This window comes from Nannospalax galili, unplaced genomic scaffold, assembly GCF_000622305.1.
Source record: "Nannospalax galili isolate Female #2095 unplaced genomic scaffold, S.galili_v1.0 scaffold734, whole genome shotgun sequence".
NCBI lineage: Eukaryota > Metazoa > Chordata > Mammalia > Rodentia > Spalacidae > Nannospalax > Nannospalax galili.
In genome coordinates this window covers 4,058,383-4,080,552 of record NW_008337073.1, presented here as the reverse complement: position 1 = coordinate 4,080,552, position 22,170 = coordinate 4,058,383, and the positions used below count along the sequence as shown (strand labels likewise).

Genomic DNA, 22,170 nt, shown 5'->3' with positions numbered 1-22,170 from the left:
ATGAGCTGTGTTAGGAACTGAATATTATGTTTTCAAAACAGGTAGGGAGAGCAAGAAAAGACTTACCAAGGAAGAAAAATTGGACAGAACATTTAACATCTCTTACTAAATTTGCCAAGGATGACTCTGTATTCTTACATAAATAAATATTCTATTAATCCCTTAAAAAATGAGCATATTTATGGAGTCAGCACATCTTAACTTCCTCACTAACCTCTTTTCTTGTCCTAGACCAGAGCTTCCTAAACTTTTTCCATTCATGACCCCTTTAGCCCAAGAAATTTTTATGCAACTCTGTGTATCTAAGTATATATAAAACAGATAATCAAATCAAACACAGAAAATAAATCATAAGAAAATTTATTTTTTCAGAATGTAGCATTATCAGAAACCCTCAAAAAAAGAAAAGAAAATTTATTTTAACTCTTTGATATACATGTCATTCCACTTATTAAAGACAAAATCCAATTTATTTACTAATGATATTAATGTGCTTGCTTATTTTTACAAAAAATAAAATCTAGCATTAAATTCTGATACTTTAGGATAGAGAACATATTTAGTCCTTTTCAGAATTGGCTATTTTTAAATCTTTAAATTTATTTTTATTTTATGAGTATGAGTGTTTTCCTACATGTATGTGTGTGCCCCAGGTACATGCAATGCCTGCAGTTGTCAGAAGAGAGTATTGGATCCCCTGGAACTGGAGGTATAGATACTTGTTAGCTGCTGTGTGGGTGCTGGGAACCAAATCCAGGTCCTCTGTAAGAACAGCCAGTGCTCTTAACCACCGAGCCACCTTTCCAGCCCTTGATGTTTTTATTCTATAGTTTTCAGTGCCAAGAATGCTTCTTTGCATAGATACATACAAAATGTCAAACATGGTTTAGGGCCATTTCAGAAAATTTTGGAAATTCTGTCCTGATCCCAAACCAAAGATCATCTGATGATATTTTACAAAATTCAAGTCAGCAAATAAAACAGCAATTTTTCAACTCACATGTTTAAACTATACAATTCAAAGATGGAGTGATTTTATATTTACATGGATGCTGAAGAATGATGGTAGGAAAGTATTTAAAAATCCTACTTTCTGTAATTAGACCATTATTTTTCTGTAAGAGCAGAAAACTTTGTATATACAGTAAAAACAGTGCAGTTCATCTGAGCTGAGGTGTTTCAGGTCACGTTCCTGGTGTTGCGTGGCATGATGGCATGTGGAGTCCAAAAGCACATATGTGTTAAGTACTGAAGCTGCAGCAGAGTTGAGTTGTGCAACATAGGCAAGTGCTGGCAGAGCACCTCTGATTTATTGTGGTCATGATTTGGGTCATCATGCATTCAGTAACCTTTTACTCTTGCTATTTTTTGTTTTTTTGCCACTCCCATATTCAGTTACATGAATATGGGGTTCATGGCCTACAGTTTCAGAAGCTGGGTCCTAGACTGTGCTGCCAACCCTGCAGCATGTGTGTCCACAGCTCTCTTCGTCTTGTTTCCTTGCCTGGAGCACCCTCCCGGCTTTGTTGAATTGCTACCCATTGGTTGGGGCTAAGCTCTAGTGTTAACTGGTCTCTAACTTCTTTGCCTATATTTCTCTAGACTTTGTTATTGTTCTGTGACTTTTCTTCTTTACTGAGTTTTTAAAAATAGCGGTGATGTGCATTTGTCTTTGTTCCCATGACCATTGTAGTGCCTGGGATATAGTAATCACTAAGTGAGTGTAAACTAGATTTGCTGTCATGCTCAGGCAATGGCGCTATTAAGGTAAATTAAATATATGGTTATTTCAATAATAAAACTTCTGTTGTGTGACAGTTTTTCTAAAATGATTAAACTATATTTCTGCCTATATTTTATAAGGAAATGATATGAATATTGAGAATCTTTACCATACTGTAATTTCATTTCATTCTGAAATAAATATCTTCATCCTGTTAACAAAAATGACCTATAGTGGTCCCAAGATAAATGGGCTACATTGTAGTGACTGCTGGCTATTTTTTAAAAATCAGATTTCTATGCCTCATTCCAAAGCTGTTGAATAAGACTCTTGTTTAGAGGCCTAGGGATATAATTCCAACTTGATCCTGTTGTACAACTACAAAGTATGTCAGTCTGTGACATACTGATAGAGTGAATAAACAAAACACCTTTTTTCCCTTTTTCTGATAAAAACTTTGATCACGTAGAGGTAAATGATTTGAAGATTTTCTGACTTTTGGGTGTTTAATTAATAATCTTATATGATATCATTCATCTCCCTCAGCAAGGCATCCTGTTAAAACTGGCAGAAACCATCAAAAGTTGGATATTTTCTTCTTGGTGCAGTAAGAAGGATGACTTACTTCACAAGTTGGTGAGTGTTCTCCTTACTTTGTTTTGTCACTCTCCAGGGCCCTGTAAATCAGTGAGAGAGCTGAGGAATCCAAGCATGTTTTACAACTCATTTGGATGTGATTGATCTCTATTAGAAATTCTACAATAATGGGGATCCTTAAAATGGGCTTCTTGGTATTCATAGCTTCTATAAAGGGTTATTAGCCACTTTGAATGTAATAATCTAATAGTTACTGACACCTTGTTCGTTAGGCTATTAACTTATTATTGTCCTCTTCTCCATTGACAGGTATTCCCTCTTAGGAAAGAAGGGAATAAATAAAACTATTAGTGCAATCAATTCAGTCTTGAGGGACTGATTAATCGCCAGATTTCCCAGAGACTTGAATAGTCAATGTTGATGGCTTTTCTGGTTCCGTAAGACTTTCTTCCCTCCCTTTTCTCTTACCCTCCCTCATTTTACGCTAATACACCTGTTGCTTGGCCAAACCCCTAAAGGAGGCATAGTCAGCCTTCCTGGAGCTAACAATATAAAATCCATGTAGTATTCCTAAAACATTCAAATTACAATAAGCAGGTTTGAGGATTGTCTACTGGTCTGTGATGCTAAGAATTAGCATTCTTTTTTTTTTTTTTTTTTTTCATCTTTTTGAGACAGGGTCTCCCTATAGCCCCAGCTGGCCTGGAACTTTGCTGTCTAGACCAGGCTGGCCTCAAACTCACAGAGATCTGCCTTCCCTCTGCCTCCCAAGTGCTGAGATTAAAGGCATGTGCCACCATGCCCAGCCTAGAATTAGCATTCTTTTTAAATTAACCTTTATAAAGAAATCATTTATGAAGTATTCACATTTTGATTTGTTACTCAAAACCACACTATAAGACTAGGTATGTCTTCCAGTGAGAGAAAACCAATGTTTGAGCAGCTTGGCCTAGCAATTTATTAAGTGAATATTCATCAAGCAAATGATGGAGAATTTGAACCCAGGTCTCCTGATTCCAAAGCTCATGCTCTTTCTAAATATAAATGTGCTACTTGTGTATTAATAATTCCTTAATCAAAATTACTTCTTTAGATTCCAAATTATGATGTTCTCTATTCAGGGTTTCATTTTTGTAAAAGGTGTATTAAGGTCAGTGGCATGCCTTATCATCTATGTAGATTATCATCTTTGTCTAAGTGGAACCATCTCATTCCTCAGTGACACTAGGATGTGGTAAGGTACATGGATCATGTGCATTTTTCTGTGCTTTAATTGTAGTTTGCATAGTGTGATCTTTTCATTCCTGGTTTGTTGCAATTAGCCACGTATTTCATGTCATGTTTCACTGTAGAGTGTGACCTCCTTTATGCATCCCCTTTGTGCCTGGATTATGGAGAATTATGGAACATATAACCAAAGAAATGATTTACTGGTGATGAAACAAGGAATTTTCCAGATGGCTTCTGGTGTAAGGTTGCTTGACACCACCCCCCCCACACACACTGATGTGATATATTTAAATTTGTTAGCTATTCAGATATTGAAGCCGATCTTTCCTTTTATAACAATAATGGCAAATGACATATGGTATTTGAACATTTTACTATTATTCATTTTTATTGCTTTTCTTAAAGATTAAAAAAATGCCTTATAGTGATTATGATGGTAGTGGTAGTAACTCTTTTAAATAACTTTTAGCCTATCTTTCACATGTTGTTTGATTTGATTATCTCATCAATGTTATTTAGAAATGTAAGATCATCAAAGTATATTGATATACATGAATAAGTTCCATTCTCCATTCCTGTAGAAATATCTGTATCAATCTTTCCATTCTTTAGCTGTGTCTTCCCATGTCCTTTTCATATAACTCAGGGAGAAATCTTAGTAAGTTACTTTTTTATGCCACTCCCCTACTTAGCTCCAAAGAAGTCTCCATTATTCATCAAATCAGGTCCAAATTCATCATTTCAACCTTGAAGAGTCTGCATAGTTTAACCTTAAATTCCGTTTCCAGCTTTGTCCACTGATAGTTTCATCCATGAATCCAGCCTTCCCTTTCCTTTATCCAATTCTTACTCCCTGTAATTATGTTTGTGCTGTTACACTGATGAAGTTCTTCCCAATTTTCCCTCAATCTGTTATAATCTTTTCAATAAATAATCCTAGCTATTCTTTAAGGCTTTTCTCAAAACTTCATCTTATTGGCTCTCTTATTTCCTTCATTAACCTAGTAATACTTATTTATGCTGTGTTAGGTAAGTGTTTGTGTTATGTTCAATATGCTTTTTTACTTTTTAATTATTTCCTAATAGCTAACACTTACATAATACTTCTTAGCATATTAATTCTATGAAGAGAAGAATTAAAGAGGAGACACTCTTCTTAGCATATTTAATTCTATGAAGGAAGTACTATTCTTATCCCCATTTTGCAAATGAAGAAATTGTCAGAGAGAAGTTATTAACTTGCTTAAGTTGTGGAGCCAAGTACAAGCCTAGGTACTTAAGTTTTGGCACTCAAATTTGTTGAAAGTGAGTCAGTTTATATAGCACCCCAACAATAGCTCAGAGCTCCCAGCTATACAGATTACCAGTGTGCCCTAAGTTAGTTAGCTAACTTAAGAAGAAGAAGTTCTGGTATACTACAGCACAGTAGAGTGTCTATAGCTATCAGTAATATACTGTACATTTTTTAAAACATAAAAAAGTTAGAAAGTTCACCATATAGAAGTGATAAATGTTGAGTAGACATGTTTAACCTGATTTAAGCATTCTACAATGTGTGTATCAAAAATTACGATACTCCATTAATATAACTTTATATTGTTTTGTTTTAGTTTGCTTCTGCTTTAGTTTTATTTTTGTTTGAGACAGATTTTCACTCTAGCCTAGGATAGCCTGGAACTCACTGTGTAGCCCATCCTGGTCTCAAATATGTGGATATCCTCTTACATCAACCTCCCAAGATGACAAACGTGAGTCATCATGCCCACTTTAATTTTATGTTTTTATGTACTAGCTAAAAAACAAACAAGGGTCAACAAAGTGGCTCAGTGTGTAAAGGCACGTGCTGCTAAGTCTGACAGTCTCATTTTGCCTTGGACCCACATGGTGGAAAGAGGGAATTGACTCCTATGAGTTGTCCTCTGACTTGCAAGTGTGCCCACACACATACAGACACATACTATAGATGATAGATAGATATATGATAGGCAGATAGATAGATAGATAGATAGATAGATAGATAGATAGATAGATAGATAGATAGATGTAATAAAAATAATTTTTAAAGACTTAAGCTTTGGAGTCAGAATTCTGAAAAGATCTCTCTCTCTCAGCTTCAGTTTTCTCCTCTATATAGTCAAAAGAAAAAGTAAATGCATATCACAAAGCTGCTGTGAAAATTAACCTATCTGTCCCCAACGGCTGCCTCATCTCTCACTGTTGTTCTGTGTCACAACTGATAGCAGATGACTTCCACTTTCCCAAATTAGACAGACTTTAATTCTCTTTCACCTTTCCAATTCTGATCTGGTCAGTTTTGATCACACTTTAAGACTAGCTCAGTTGTTAACTTTCTAACTTTCTCTGACCTTAAATTTGCTCCTTCTGTGCCATTTATGTGTTTCAGTGCACTAATGTGTTTCAGTGCACTTTTTGAAAAAATAATTTGTGCGTTCATGCCTGTGTGTGTGTGTGTGTGTGTGTGTGTGTGTGTGTGTGTGTGTGTGTGTGACATGTGTGTGGGTGCCCTTGGAGACAGACCAGAAAAAGGACATTGGATCCCCTGGAGCTGAAGTCAGAGACAATTGTAAGCCGCCTGACATGGGTTCTGGGAACTGAACTCAGGTCCTGCAAGAGCAGTAAATACTCTCAGCTGCTGAGCCATTTCTTCATCACCTTCAATGTACTTTTTTTTTTTTTTTTTGGTCTTTTTGAGATAGGGTCTCCCTGTAGGCCCAGCTATCCTGTAAACTGGCTGTGTAGCTGATCTTACAGAGATCCACCTGCCTCTGCCTCCTGAGTGCTAAGATTAAAGGCATGCACAACCTCTCCTGGCATTCAATGCACATTTTTATTGTAACCATTTACTTTTGGTTTTCTCGGATGCTTTAAGAGTAGGGACTTATGGGCTAGGGGTGTGGCTCAGTGGTAGACCACTTGCCTAGCATGCCTGAGGTATGATTTTCAGCATTGGCAAAAGAAGAGACTTGAATGTCTTGGTGGTGTTGGTTTGTTGGGTTTGTTTTTTTGTTTTTTGTTTTTTGTTTTTTTTGCAGGGGGGTCTTCAGTATCAAGCAGGGTACCTGACTTATAGAATATATTCTTTGACAGATGGATAGAAGAAAGGGAGGCATAAATGAGCTAGTGTATGTGGAGGCATTTTGTAAGTTATAAAATGCCTAAGTGATGTTACTGTAGTTTTGTGTTACATACATTGGTGATGTATTTTTAAGTATCTGAGTATTCATTTTTAGAAGGCCTTGATGCCACTGATAAAGTTACATATTAGCACTGTTGTCATAGTATATAGTGTCAGAATCGTTTGTTGTTATATTTTCTGTGTGTTATGTTTTCCACATTACATACCAGTTTTTTAACTAAGCAAGCATAAATAACTAGACTTACTAATCTGCCATTACTTTGCATCTTATTATTAATGTTTTTATATTTATCCATTTATTTTTATTTTATGTGCCTGAGTGTTTTGCCTGCATGTGTGTAAGTGCGCCCATGTCATGAAATGCCCACAAAAACCAGAGAGGGCATCAGATCCCCTTGAATTGGAGTTATGAACAGTTGTTAGCTTCCATGTGGATTCTGGGAACCAAACCCAGGTCCTCTGCAAGGGCAGCCAGTGCTCTTACCACTGAATCATCTCTCCAGCTCTCATTATTAAAAATTTATGTATAAAACCTGGCAGCTTAATAATGTCTACCTCAGTTTTTATTACTTTATTATTTCACAGTTACAGTGAAAATTAAACCTCATCTGTTGTTTCTTGAATTCTTTTTTTTTTTTTCCGGTATTTTTGAGACAGGGTCTCCTTGTAGCCACAGAGGGCCTGGAACTCGCTTTGTAGACCAGGCTGGACTTGAATTCACAGAGATCTACTTGCCTCTGCCTCTGCCTCTGCCTCCCAAGTGCTGGGATTAATGGCGTGCCCACCACACCCAGCGTTTCTTAAATTCTATACTGATAATAAATACCTCTAACTTTTATTATATATTAAAGCTTAGCATTTAATACAATATTATGTATGTATTTATATCTCTCTTCCTGTCTTTTAATGGCAAGGATACTGGGTTCCGACTGGACTCACTACATACTATCCTGCAACAGGAAGTCCTTTTACAAGAGGATGTGGAGCTAATTGAGCTACTTGATCCCAGCATCCTGTCTGCAGGGCAACCTCAACAACAGGAAAATGGACACCTTCCAACACTCTGCTCCCTGGCAACTCCTAACGTTTGGTACTGTCAAGAAAACAGTTATCTCTTGTCTGCTTACATACAGCATATTAGCAGAAGAAATATATCATAATATTCACTATTGTAAAGTTTTTATACATTCCACATATTTAGGATTAACAATGAATGTAGTGGTTTGGCAGAGATTTAAAAAAAAAATGTGCCCAAGGCAGGAAAAAAAAAGGTATATATTACTGACTCAGTGAAATTAGTTATTTGTTTGGCATCTCAACCCACAGGGATAAATATGCTAAAAGGAATCTCTTACCAATGCACCTGAGAGGATGTGTACATGTAAACCTTAGCCAGATTACATCATAGCTATGCTTCAGAGATTACTATAGATTGGAACATCAAGATTAAACACTCAATTATTGCCATGTTGGCTGAGATGAGAGATGAGATCATAGGCAACATAACTAATGATTTTAACTATTCTAAAACTTACCTGGTAGACTGAGGCAGGAGGATTATAGGAGATGAGGAGTTAGCACTATTCTGGGCAACATAGTAAATATCTTATCTCAAAAAAAAACCACAAAAATCCTGAAACATTTCAGCTACTTGAAATATTTTGGTCTAGTGCAAAAATCCTAGGCCATTATCTCTTTTAAATTTTTACTTATTATTAATATTATTATTATATTGGTCTTTTTGAGACAGGGTCTCCCTGTAGTCCCAGATGGCCTGGAACTCATTATGTAGACCAAGCTAGCCTTGAACTCACAGAAATCCCCCTGCCTCTGCCTCCTCAGTGCTGGGATTAAAAGCATGTACTACCACATCTGGCTTACTTTTTAATTATGTGTATTTGTATCTGTCTGTATGTGGGTATATGTACATGACTGCAGATGCCTTTGGAGGCTAGAGGCATCAGATCCCCCTGGAGCTGGAGTTACAGGCGGTTGTGAGCTGCCTGGCATGGATGCTAGGAACTAAACTCAGGTCCTCTAGAAGAGTAGTATATGTTCTTAACCTCTGAGCCAGTCTCTTCAGCTCCTCTTTCAGATTTTAAGAAAAGAAGAGATGGGGCTGGAGAGATGGCTCAGAGGTTAAGAGCTCTGGCTGTTCTTGCAGAAGACCCAGGTTCAAATCCCAGCCCCCACATGGTTGCTAACAACTGTCCATAACTCCAGTTCCACGAGTTCTGACTCCCTCTTCTGTCCTCTGCAGACTTTGCACAACATCATGGGTGCACTTGCATATATGCACACAAGTAGACACATACACATGAAATAAAAGTTTAAAGCAAAAAAAAAAAAAGAAAGAAAGAAAAGAAAAGAAGAAATAAAGTAAAATAAATACTTAAAGGGATTATACATAGGGAGCTGTTGTCTTCTTCCAATTAGTTTATTGGGTTTAACAGAGAACGGAGAAATGAATCAAGAAATATACTGCCCATACTGTCCAAGTTACACAGGTAGATACTTTAACTGGCCTGTGTTCTGAATTTATATTTCCTGTTACATTGTAATGGATTGCTAAGTATGTTTCCCAAGTCTGTAGTCACCTAAATATCATGAGGAAATAACATTTTTTTTTCTTTTAAAATCTAAGCATTTGCAGGGCTAGAGAGATGGCTCAGTAGTTAAGAGCACTGACTGCTCTAGCAGAGGACCTGGATTCAGTTCCCAGCACCCACATGGCAGCTAATAACTGCACTTAACTCTAGTCCCAGGGGATCCAATGCCCTCTTTGGTCTTCTGAGGGCATTGCACAACACAGGTGCACTTACATACATGCAGGTATAACACTCATCACATAAAATAAAAATAAGGCAAGAGGATTGCTTGAAGCCCCAGTTCAAGATCAGTCTAGACAATACAGTGAAGAAAACCTGAAAAACCACAAAAATATGTATTTGTTTGTACATTGTAAATGTGTATGCATAAGAATTTAAAGATATGCTAAGCATATATTTTAATAATATTTTAAATATTTATGGAGCTAGGGCAGTAAGTGAAGTCACTAAAGCACTTGCCATGCAAGCGTGAGGACCCAAATTTAATCCAGAACGCACACCAAAAAAGATGGACATGGTGGTATATGTTTGTAATCCCAGCAGTGGGGAAGCAGAGACAGGCAGATCCCTGAGGCTGACTGGCCAGACAGCCTAGCCTACTTGAAAAGTCAAAATAACAAGGTAGATGGCACCTGAGGAATAACACCTGAAGTTGACCTCTGGTCTCCACATGCATCCATACATGTACATGAGTACATACACAGATTGAAGTGTTAGCTGCAAAGGCACTTTAGCCATAGGGTGGATAAGCAATTAAGAGAACCCATAAATGCTTTTAGACTTTGTCATTGATATGTAAAAGTATATGATGAGATTTTGCTTTGTGGTATCAAGATCGTCTTTAAAAAGTAATTCTAAGAGAACTTAGGACTAACCTTTATTAAGAAGCATTTTCTATGCAGGGAGATCTTACTGGGTAACGTGCTGCACAAGCATTAGGGTCTGAATCCAGATCCCCAACACCCACATAAAAGCCTAAAAGCCAGGCATGGTGGTGTGTGCCTACCCTCACACTGTGGGGTTGGAGACAGGCAGATCCCATCAGTCTAGCCAAAATGGCGAGTTTCAGGTTTGGGAAAAGGATTATCTGAAAAAATAAGGTAGAGAGCAATAGAAGATGACACCCATTGTTGATCTCTGGCCTCCACATGCACAGGTGAGCCACACCCCTACACATGCTCACACACAAGAAGCAGTCTCACATTTGACTTTCTTTGAGTGTGACTACAACTCCAAGTATTGTTGATGTTGTTTTTCACATGTTTTTGGATACATTCCCCTATAGTCTTGTCTTCCTTGTATGTGTATTTCACCAAAGTTTTCATTGCTCAAAATATTTTAGTCCATTAGGTTTGTAATTAACCTGAATTTAAAAATTACACATTTTAAAATTTTAAATTAATGTAATGAAACTTGTCTACTTCATGATCTATGGCAAGAGTGGTTTTTTTTTAAGTTAGTGATGATTATTTAATTAGATGACTTTATTCAGTCATCCAAGTATTTTTTTTTTTATTGTTTTGGTTTGGTTTTGATTCTTTGAGACAGAGTTTTACTCTGTACCCCAGGCTGGCCTGGCGCTTGCTCTGTAGGCCAGTCTGGCCTCAGACTTACAGCAGTCCTACTGCCTCATCTCCTGAACACCAAGATTACAGGAGAAAGCCACCACATTGGCTCTTTCTATTTTGGGGAGGGGTGTATGTGTTTGTTCTTTTTTAAAATCTTGCCCAGTCTCCTGAGTGCTCGGATTATAGACATGAACCATTATAGCTACAAATGTGGCATAGAATAGCTTCTATGATAATATGTGTTTATGGAAATGGTTTTATTAAAAGGAACTCACAATATATCTAAAATGGTATTTTTACTTTTAAATCTGTAAAATTGTATTTTAAAAACTATAATTTGCTTCTTATATTCCATGAGTCTTTAAAAAGTGATTTCGAGGGCCTGGCGTGGTGGTGCATGCCTTTAATCCCAGCACTTGGGAGGCAGAAGCAGGCAGATCTTTGTGCATTCCAGGCCAGTCTGGTATCTTTATATCAAATGTCCTTTACCTAAATCCATTAGCTCAGATTTTAATACCTAAGCATCATTGTCTGACAGATGCTAGATATTTTAAACTATTTCAGATCACCTGTTATGGCTAGCTGTGGTGATACAGCCTTTAATCCCAGCACTAGAGAAGCAGAGGCAGATGGATCTCTGTGAGATCATGGTCTACATAGTGAGTTCTAGGCCAGCCAGGGCTACATAGTGAGACCCTCTCTCAAAAAAACAAAACGGACTGGAGAGATGGTTCAGCACTTAAGAGCACTGACTGCTCTTGCAGAGGACCCAGGTTCGATTTTCAGCACACAAATTGCTGCTACAAACTGTCCTTAACTCCAGTTCCAGGGGAATCTGAAGCCCTCATCTGACCTCTGCAGCATTGCATGACATGGGTGCACTCACATACATGCAGCCAGTACACTTATACACATAAAATAAAAATAATAAATAAAATATTAAAAAAACAAAAGTCAAATCACCCTATTATATATGTCATAGTTTTTAAGTCATGCTTCACAATGAAGATAGCATTTAATCTGTTCTAATAAACCTAAGCTTATAGTTGCTCCTCCTGATTAAAGTGACTGATGACTGTCTTTTCCTTGGTCTCTGTGTTGTAGGGATGTCTCCATGCTCTTTGCCTTCATTAGTTTCCTCATTATGCTTCCCACCTGGTGGATTGTATCTTCCTGGCTGGTCCGGGGAGCAATTCTGTTTCTTTACTTGATCATACAAGCTTTGAAACTATGGAGGACAGCCAAACAGCAAGTGGAGCTGAAAAAATACAGTGTCTGTTTAGAAGATATGGCAGCAAATAGCCGAGCATTCACGAACCTTGTGAGAAAATCTTTACGTCTCATCCAAGAAACGGAAGTCATCTCCAGGGGATTCACTCTGTGAGTTCACTTTGCATTTTACTTTCCTTTCTACTACATACTTGAAGGAGGCTATCATCTATTTTTATTTTTGTGTTACATTTACATAGGGGAACGTATATAGTCTATTAACTAGTAAATGAAGGGATAAATGAAGGATAAGCTAGATCTAATGTGTAGTATTGTTCTGCTTACCTACTTGAAGAAATCAAACTATTTTGAGAATCATAATTATTTTCTTCTATTTCTTTGTCACCATGTGAGATAATAATAAGAGTGCCTAACACTAAACTTTGTATGCAGTGAGTACCCAATAGATATTTGCATCCATTATTCTCTATCAAAAGTTCTCTTTCCCCAGTTTAAGTGGTAGATGTACCTGACATGAGTTCATTTTTAAAAACCATTAGCAGGCATTATAGCACAGGTACTTTCAAAATATCAGGCTAATAGTGGTATTTCATATTCCATGGGAAACTATTCAGCATTCTAGCTGTAAATACTTATACTGAGGATATACTGGTTACTTATCAAGGGGAAAGTTGCAGTCCTAGGGAGATAGCTCAGTAGGTAAGAGCGCTTGCTATACATGCATGAAGACCTGAGTTCAAATCCCTTGCACCCACGTAAAAAAACAGACATTGCCACATGTGCACCTGTAGCCCCAGTCCTGTCAGGCAGGAGGATTGCTGGTACTTACTGGCCCCAGCCTAGCTCCAGGTTCAGTAATGGACCCTGTCTTAAGAGAATAAGGTAGAGAGTGATAGAGTAGGACACCTAACATCCTTTTCTAGCCTCTGTGCACACACTGGCATGTGTGCTCACATATACATAGGCATATACCATAACACATACACACACACACACACACATACACACACACACACACACTGAGGAAAATTACACATATTGCAGAACCATTATGTTCATATACTATGCTAGTCATTTTTGCATACAACTAAATACACGCAGTTCTAATAGAGCAAATATTCATGTCCATCTCATCTGACTTAAAAGCCTAGTTCTAGTTGGACATGATGGCACATGACTTTGATCCCAGCACTTGGGAGGCAGAGGTGGGTGGATCTCTGAGTTCAAGACCAGTCTGGTCTACATAGTGAGTTCCAAGCCAGTCAAGGTAGCCAGGAGCTACCAGAAGACCCTGTCTCAAAAAGACAAAAAAAAAAAAAGCCTAGTTCTAGTACAGTAGGCTGCTTACTAAGTGTTCACAGATAGCAGTGAGACTATAGAATATTTAATAATTTGTGTAATTTTATTAGCATATATTAGTTATATGATGAGTTTCATTATATTTTCATACATGTATATAATGTATTTCAATCATATTCACCTCCTGTCACCCTCTATATAACATTTTGAACCATTGCTGTAGTTGGGGAACACAAGTGTATAGTGAACTATCATCATTGCTATTAGTTGAATTGAGAAAATAATGAAAAAAAGACTGAAATGCCTCTGGTAAGAGTCTTCACACCAGTCATCTTGCTCTGCTCTAGAATAATACTTCATCTTGCCCTAAAACCTGTATCTGGAAAATCATGGAACAGAGAAATGTCACCACGTTCCTTGCTCTCTGGTGCTCTGTACAGCAATCCTGAGTGTTTAAATGGTATAGAAGGATCTTGTACCTTCTGCTCAATGCAAAGTAATCCTCTGTGTATTGATTTTGTCCTTCTATTAGGATAGATCCACTTCCTGGTGGCAGAGGATAGCAGATCTTTTAATGGTTTGTCAAATTTTTAAAATTAAAAATTACACTTAAATGAAGTAATATCTCCTTTTCATTGTTGACTCACACAGCATTTTATTGAGAGGACTGACTGATGAGCCAGTGCTTAGACATGTATACAAGATTTTGTGACTTTTTGTTATTTTCTGACTTGTACCCATATCCACGGAATTAACATGAAAAGGTATAGTAGTCCATTAAGCATGCTTTACCGTCTGGTTGTGCATTTGTGCCCATTCAAATGGCAGATAGGTAAAAGAAGTATTGAGAGAAATCACATTTGTTTCCATCTAACTAGACAGTGGATTGAAAAATAATGAGGAAAAATAAATCTTGACTCATCATTTTTTAGAAATATTTTCAGCTTGTAAAATTAGCACAAGCAATTGTATAAAGTATTGAAATCAGGAGTGGTTTGTTTCTGCCTCAATTTTTCCTCTCTAGCAAATAATTTAACCTTCCTTTGCCTATTCCTTCATTTCAAAATAAACCTGTCAGTCATTGTCCGTATATTTTAGTTTGATGTAACAGTTTAAAAGTTTTGAATTCAGTGTCTTTTTATAGATTTATGGTTGTAATGAAGAAAATTTATAAATACCATATTTTATTTTGCTATTGGAAGAGGTTGCTGATTATGTTAAAAAAATGTAAGATTTAATCTGATTGGTAAGAAAACTTCCCAAATTTGAATATGTTTTGTTGTGTAGATTATACAGTGCAGTAAATCATTTTGAAAAATAAAAAAATAATTACCTAATAACTACAATATTTAATCCTGCATACTTTTCAGTTATAAAGCAGCACATTGTATGCCATTGATGCAAATAAATACTTTCCATTAACCTCAAGGAAAGTACCATGAAATGCACTCCTCTTCAGTAGTGTTTGAAAGCAGTTCCTGCCATACAGTAACCCTTCCTTTGCCTTTCTACTTGCATCCCCTGTTGGCCACTGGTCCTGTTACCTTTCTGCGTCTCCTACTTCCTTTGAGTAGGTAAGTGCCAGTGGCAGCAGGTGGGTAAGTAAGTAATTTTGCCCTATGTTTATGAATGTACAGAATGTATTTCTGTATAGTATTTAATTATTCTGTACAAGTGACCAAATACGTGATATAAATGTATATTTAAAATGTGAAAGTGTTGATAATTCAGCCCTTCAGACAGCCAGTAGACACAATTTTCAAAACTGTAAAGTAGTTCCATATTAGTGTTTTTTAGCAGGTAGACTACTACATTTTTATTCTATCTTGGTTAAAATTCATTGTTTCCATATTTGACTAAACCTTTTTTCAGATTTTGAATTTTCAGTTGTCTCTCTTTTTTTGTGTAGCTATGTGTGTGTTAAGAAAATCACTATGGCACCTGATTTGAGATGTCTATAATAATTTTCTAATGAAAATTATGAGAAAGGAATTTTCTCTGAGTTTGATAGAATTGTGGATTTAGGAAACACAAACTTTAGGACACCTGTACAGTTGTATCACATTTTACTTTTCAAGTTTGCTTGACAGGGTGAGTGCCGCTTGCTCCTTTAATAAAGCTGCCCAGCATCCCAGTCAGCACCTCATCGGCCTTCGGAAAGCTGTCTACAGAACTGTAAGAGCCAACTTTCAAGCAGCAAGGCTAGCCACCCTATACATGCTGAAAAAATATCCTTTTCTGTCTCTATGTGAGAAGCAGCAATATTTCCAAAGTCCTGAATATTACAGTTGCATCCTGTACAAGTTAACTATATATTGAGATCACCTATTTCAAACCCGATGTCTGTCATCACTTCCATTTTAAAATGCATTCCAGGGGAACAATAATTACAGACAGAAAGAAAGTTCTGTCTTTGCATGGATCATTTACTATAACGGGAAAAAAATCTTGAAGTTCTTCTTTCACACTAAAAATAAAGTCAAAGAGCCTAGCTTTGTTAGATGTGACGTTTTAAGAAAATGAGTGACTGTGGTAAATTAGTGCCACGACATGGTAATAAACTGACAACAGGAAATCCTTCCCCTTTCAAAAAGCGGGCTCTAGAGTTGAATTGCCTAAATTCAAATTTTGGCTGTATAAGTTATTACCTAGGTGACCTTAATTAAACAAGCTTCTTAACTTTTCTCTATTTTGTCTTTAAAATGGCAACAATACCATAACCTTCTGCATTGTATTTTTGTTCAGGTTGAGGAGTTAATGCATGCAAAGTGAATAGACAGTATCTAGCTTGTAGGAAGTGCTCAAAGATTCCGTGACATTGTCATTTAAATTGATTAAGTTAGGGAAGTAGTTCCCTTAGGAAATAAAAGTGCATACAATCTGTTTAATTACTGTTCATAAATGTGTTAATTTATGAATAAATAGAGGCCTAAAAACTACTCTGTGCTTTCAGTATGCTGGGTACTGTAACATTGATAATTATAATGCTTCGTGTTTACAGATGCTTCATGTTCTAGCAGTACATGCTTTATACAAACCTTCCTAAATGTATTATCTTTATGAAAACAAAAGTAGAAGTTAGGTGACTCACTTAGTCACACAGCTAGTAATAAGTAAATTAAAATGATTATGACTTATAACTTACAACTACATAATATATATATAAACATTATATATACATGTATATGCACCTATACTTATTTTATTTTATTTTATTTTATTATTTTATTTTTTGAGACAGGGTCTCTCTGTAGCCCCAGCTGGCCTGGAACTCACTATTGTAGATGACCTTGAACCACAGAGATCCACCTGCCTCGGCCTCCCAAGTACTGGGATTAAAGGCGTGCACCACCACTCCCAGCTGTGTGCTACTTCTTTGAATATGGAGAGAAAACATTTTAATTCTCTTCAAAACCTTGCACATCTATTTCCCCCACTGCATAAAATGCCTGCCTGCTGTGTCTAAAGCACTCTTCCAGATGTTAAGGAGACAGTAAAAACATGTACTACCACTTTTGAATGTGATCAATGGATAAGCCAGTATTAACAATACGGTAGAAATGCTCAAGGTACCTTCCAACACAGCAGGACAGTGTACTTGACTTACGGAATTAAAGAAGGTTTTCAGGAAATTGACACCTGCATTGGCTTTCAAGGAATGAATAGAAGGTGATCATGAGGCTGAGTCTGCATTCCAGGTAGCAAGAAACAAAAGCATATGGAAAGAAACAGATTTTGACAGTGGCATGTGAACTACAAGTCGCTGTTCATTGAATGACTGTTTCTTTTATTGTTGTTGTTTTGGCTTTTTGAGACAAAGTCTCCCTGTAGTCACAGTTGGCCTGGAACTCCCTATGTAGACCAGGCTGGCCTCTCTCTCACAGAGATCCACCTGCCTCTGCCACCTGGAATACTGGGACTAAATGCATGCACCACCACTGCTTTGTGGAGTGTAAGTTCACAGTGGAACAAATGAATGCAAATTCTTATGCCACCTAATTTGCTAATACTGAGGACCTTACAGTGAACAAGGTAGACGAGATCTCTCTTGCAATGACACTTACCTTTCAATGGGTGGGATAATTAAAAATGAACAGTTAAATTTGCAGACATAATTACTGTAAAGGAGATGGCCTGGGGATATAGGACAGAGAGCTATTGATGGTGCTACATTTGATTGGCTGGTAAAACACCTCTCTGAGGAACTGGCACTGAAACTGAGACTTGAATGATGAGAAAGATCTAAGGGAAGTATATTCCTTTTAGATTGATCAGAGAGTATAAAGATCTTGTGGTGAGAGGCAAAGTATAGAAAGAAGATCAACATAACTAGAGCACAGTAATGACGTTGGAGTATGAAATGAGATCCAGAGGTGGGCAGAGGCCAGATTGTATACTCTAGACAAGAAATCCTAGGAAGGCACCCATAAACCATTTCTTTGAAAAGGCTAAAAAGATAAATAAACCTCATATGACCTACAAAGTAAATAGCAAAAATATACAAGATTAATAATGAGAGCATAATATAACCACAGATGAAGATGTTTGTAAAGAGGTGGTTTGTGCAACTCCTTGATTGCAGCTTTGAAAGTATAGGAGAAAATGGTTCACTTCTTATCAAAATACAAATCTCCAAAACTGACCCAAGAAGAATTTAAAAACAAGAGACTACCTAGATATATGGAAAGAATAGAAAATATGCAATTATTAAAAGGCAAAATATAGCAATGAAGCTGGGCATTGTGATTCATGCTTGTTGAGCAGTACTCAAGTGGCAGAGGCAAAAGGATAAAAGTTCAAGGACCGCATGGGCTACACAGTGAGACTCTGTCTTAAGAAACAGGGTTCTTCATGCGGGGTGTGGTGGCGCACACCTTTAATCCCAGCACTCGGGAGGCAGAGGCAGGCGGATTTCTGTGAGTTCAAGGTCTACATAGTGAGTTCCAGGACAGCTGGGACTACAGGAAGACCCTGTCTCAAAAAGACCGAAAAAAAAAGAAAAAAAGAAAAAAGAAATAGGGTTCTTGACACTCTAATATAGAAAGATCTCTAGTGAATAGCAGTTACAGAACCCTTTCACCTGTGCATAAAAAGTACTGTGTACAGATACGTGAATAAGTGTTTATGTTTTGTGTGCATTTTCATTACATGCCTCCAAACATCCACAAATTTATGTATGGATTTGCTTTTTTTATATGCAAAAAATATCTTAAAGTATCCATAAGACATAGTAACAAGGATTGCCAGTGGCTTTGAGTAGGACAACTACATGGCTAAGAGATAGGAATAAAAGGCAGTTTTCATTGTACCCGTTACACTTCATGAATTTTCAATCCTGTATTTCCTATTCAAAAGCTAATTTTTTAAAGTTATGTAATGCCACACACTTATCTCAACACTTAGGAGGCTGAGAACCACAAGTTTAAGGCTAGCCTGAGCTATGTAGGAAGTTCCAAGCCAAACCAGGCTACATAGTAAGACCATCTAAAAACAAAACAAAACTGCAGTAATATAATTCACTTATAAGTAGATTATAGCTAAAAGAAAAAATGTCCAATTCGTAAAGTTTAAAAGCTCCCCTCTGTCATTTTACTTACTTAGATAATGCTGTTCTAGTTCGCTTCTCTATTGCTGTGGTAAAACCAACTTGGGGAAGAAAAGGTTTATTGCATCTTACACTTCCCAGTGACAGCCCATCTTTAAGGGAAGTTGCTCAGGAACCTGGAGGCAGGAAGTAAAGCACAGACCATGGAGAACTGCTGCTTACTGGCTTCCTCCTCAGGCCTGTGCTCAGCCTGTTTTTTCTTTTGTTTTGTTTTCTTTCATTTTGTTCTTTTTAAGACAGGGTCTCCCTGTAGCCCCAACTGGCCTGGAACAGACTTTGTAGACCAGGGTGCCTTGAACTCACAGAGCTCCACCTGCCTTTGCCTCCGAAGTGCTGGGACTTAAGGCATGCACCACCATGCCTGGCATCTCAACTTGTTTCCTTATATAGCCCTGGACCATCTGGCCAAGGGTGGCATCACCCACAGTGGACTGGGCCCTTCCACGTCACTCAAAAACAAGAAAATACCTCACAACATACCTACAGGCAAATCCTCTAGAGGAAATTCTCCAACTGAGGTTTCTTCTTACCAGGTGTGTCAAAGCCAACCATGGCAAATCTTAATATCTAAGCATGATGTATTACAAAGAATAAAAACTACAGGCCAATCTCACAGAGATACATTTAGTAGAATATGTATCTATCTAGTTTAAGACCAGATCAAAAGATTATCATAATACAGTCAAAAGGCAAATCCTAGAAATGGAAGGATGATTCAGTATCAAAAGTTATATCAAGAATAGGAATAATGCTATGGAAAAATGAAAAAGGAAAATTATTTTTTTGTTGATGTTGATATGTCTGAGAGGAAGATAACAGAAGATGTGACAGTATATATCAAACAACCTAGAGCTGGCTAGTGTTAATTTCTCTCAGTAGTCTGTGTAATGTCCAGATAATGATGTCCTACACTATGCAGAGGGGCAAAGAGAATTATTTACTGTAGCATAGTGAGGGCCTGAGCCATTACCCAGAAAGGACAAAATACAGCTTCAGAAGGTAGGTATCAAAAATAACTGAGAGGGGCTGGAGAGATGACTCAGTGGTTAAGACCACTGACTGCACTTGCAGAGGACCCACGTTCGATTCCCAGCACCCACATGGCGACTAACAACCATCTATAACTCCACTTCCAGGGGATCCAACACCCTCTTGTGACCTCCACAGGAACTGCACAACATGGGTGCACTTATATCCATGCAGGTAATACACTCATACACATATTTTTCAGAATAGGAGGAAGTTTATTGAGTGCACTCAAGATGGCAGCAAGCTGGGTAGTAACTAGAGTAGTACTTGCCTACTTTTAATGATTAAAACATAGAAAATCTTATTCAAAGTAGCACACAAGATATCTGAGTGTTTTATTACTGTGTTGGATTTTAAGATTAAATTCTTTAAAAACTGGTATAAAACTCAGTATAAGCTTATAATGAAATTAATAAGTATAATTTTGGGTGTTTTGACTCTTTTATGCTTTAATGAAGCGTTGTTGATTGCCTTAACCTAATTTAACCCACCCCCTGAACTCTGAGAGCGACAATGTTACCAACTACATTTGTGTGGTGCCTTTTAAGGAACTGGGCCTTGGACTTAGTGAAGAACAGATTTCAGAAGAGGAAGCACATAACTTCACAGATGGCTTCAGCCTGCCAGCCTTAAAGGTAATTTGTTGGAAGGAAGGATTGAGGAAAAGACACAAGTGCCTGGATTGTGCCTTTGCTCTCTGACACAAGTGATGCTCCTGTTCTCCCTCCTTGTTTGCTAAATATCATTGCTAGGAATACTTTAGTGATGTTTGTGACACTGCCTTTAAAAGCTGAGAGCATCATACCAGTCAGATGAAGAGATCTTTGAATTTTAATGTCATTGCTCTTAATTTAAGAAATGCCTAAGACTGAGTTTGAAAATAAGTGAATTACTTTAATAGGAAGCAAGTATGAGTGATTTTATAACTAGCCTATTTGTTTCAGCAAACTTGGATAAAGCACTTAAGATGTATATCTTCTTTTGGAAAATCCAACACATTTTTTTCTTCATATACTAAGAAAAATAATTTTTTCATTAGTAAAAGCTACATAAAAGGGATATAATTGACAATATAAAAATGAAATTTCAAATTTCAAACCCTTCATACTAAACTAAAAAATGTACAGTAACATAATAAACCTTGAATCTTTCTACACAAAAAATATTAAGGTAACTAAAACTTGAAAGGCTAGAATTTAGCTCAGTGCTAGATTGCTTGCCTAATATGCACAAGGCCTTTGGCTCTATCCCAGTACCACAAAAACAGACAAACCAAAAAAACATAGAGCATACAGATGATAGACCAGATATATTAATTGGTGATTCACAAAGCAGTAGTACAAAAGCTAGTAAAAACAGTAAAATTTTTAATCTTAATATTGAAAGAAATGCAAATAAAAACATCAGGTTAACCATTTTTATCATGGATATTGGAAGTTGCTGGTCCTCATTGTCAATGGTGATCCAGGAGCACTCACATGCTGGTGTATAAATATAAGCTGATTCACTTCCTAGTGAGCTTCAGTCTTTACAGAGTTGGATAACCTTTACTCCAGCAGTCTAACCCTTACAGATAAATCTCAGCTTTATCTTATTAATTAATTAGATGCATGGAGATATGCTTGTCATATGACTGTAGCACCAAATGCCGAAAGCAAATGACAAGTTCAGTAGTATAGAACTGGTTATGCCTTATGTTTAATACGCTTAATGAACTGCTTTGGCATTAGCCATAGAAAAATATTAAAGAAAACTAATAACATGGAAAAATAAAGCAAGTTATAAACATCGTGTGCACACCTATAATCTCAACTCAGGAGGCTAATGTAGGAAGGCCAGCCTGGACTATATAGCATGACCTTGTTCCAAAAAGACAAAACAGCAACAAAAGTATATGTGCAGTAAACTGGAACCCAGTTTTTAAGAAGTCAGTTAAAATGTCTTATTCCCTTTTATCATTTAACAAGCTCTATGTAGATATTTCTTTTCTTTTAGTCTTTATAACTTCCCTTGGAAACCATGAAAATTAGTTCAAATGTAGTTCACAGCATTTATCAAGATTCATTTTGTTTTGAGGCTATCTCACCTTGTATATCTTTAAGCTTTCTAATCTCTCTCTGTTT

General features: G+C 37.0%; 1 protein-coding gene across 3 annotated transcripts in view; it reads left to right on the top strand.

Annotated features, from left to right (window-relative positions):
* The window catches only part of Vezt (vezatin, adherens junctions transmembrane protein), an 86,161-nt gene that overhangs the window by 42,435 nt on the left and 21,556 nt on the right, over positions 1–22,170 (top strand). The window contains exons 2-6 of one of the 3 annotated variants that reach the window (XM_029563091.1): positions 2,274–2,359; positions 7,622–7,797; positions 11,989–12,264; positions 15,504–15,641; positions 20,535–20,682. In XM_029563091.1, coding sequence (XP_029418951.1) covers positions 2,274–2,359; positions 7,622–7,797; positions 11,989–12,264; positions 15,504–15,641; positions 20,535–20,682 — 824 coding nt within the window. Of the gene's footprint in view, positions 1–2,269; positions 2,360–7,621; positions 7,798–11,988; positions 12,265–15,491; positions 15,642–20,534; positions 20,683–22,170 lie in introns of all 3 variants that reach the window. The other 2 variants (XM_008832073.3, XM_008832074.2) reach the window with 2 other exon arrangements.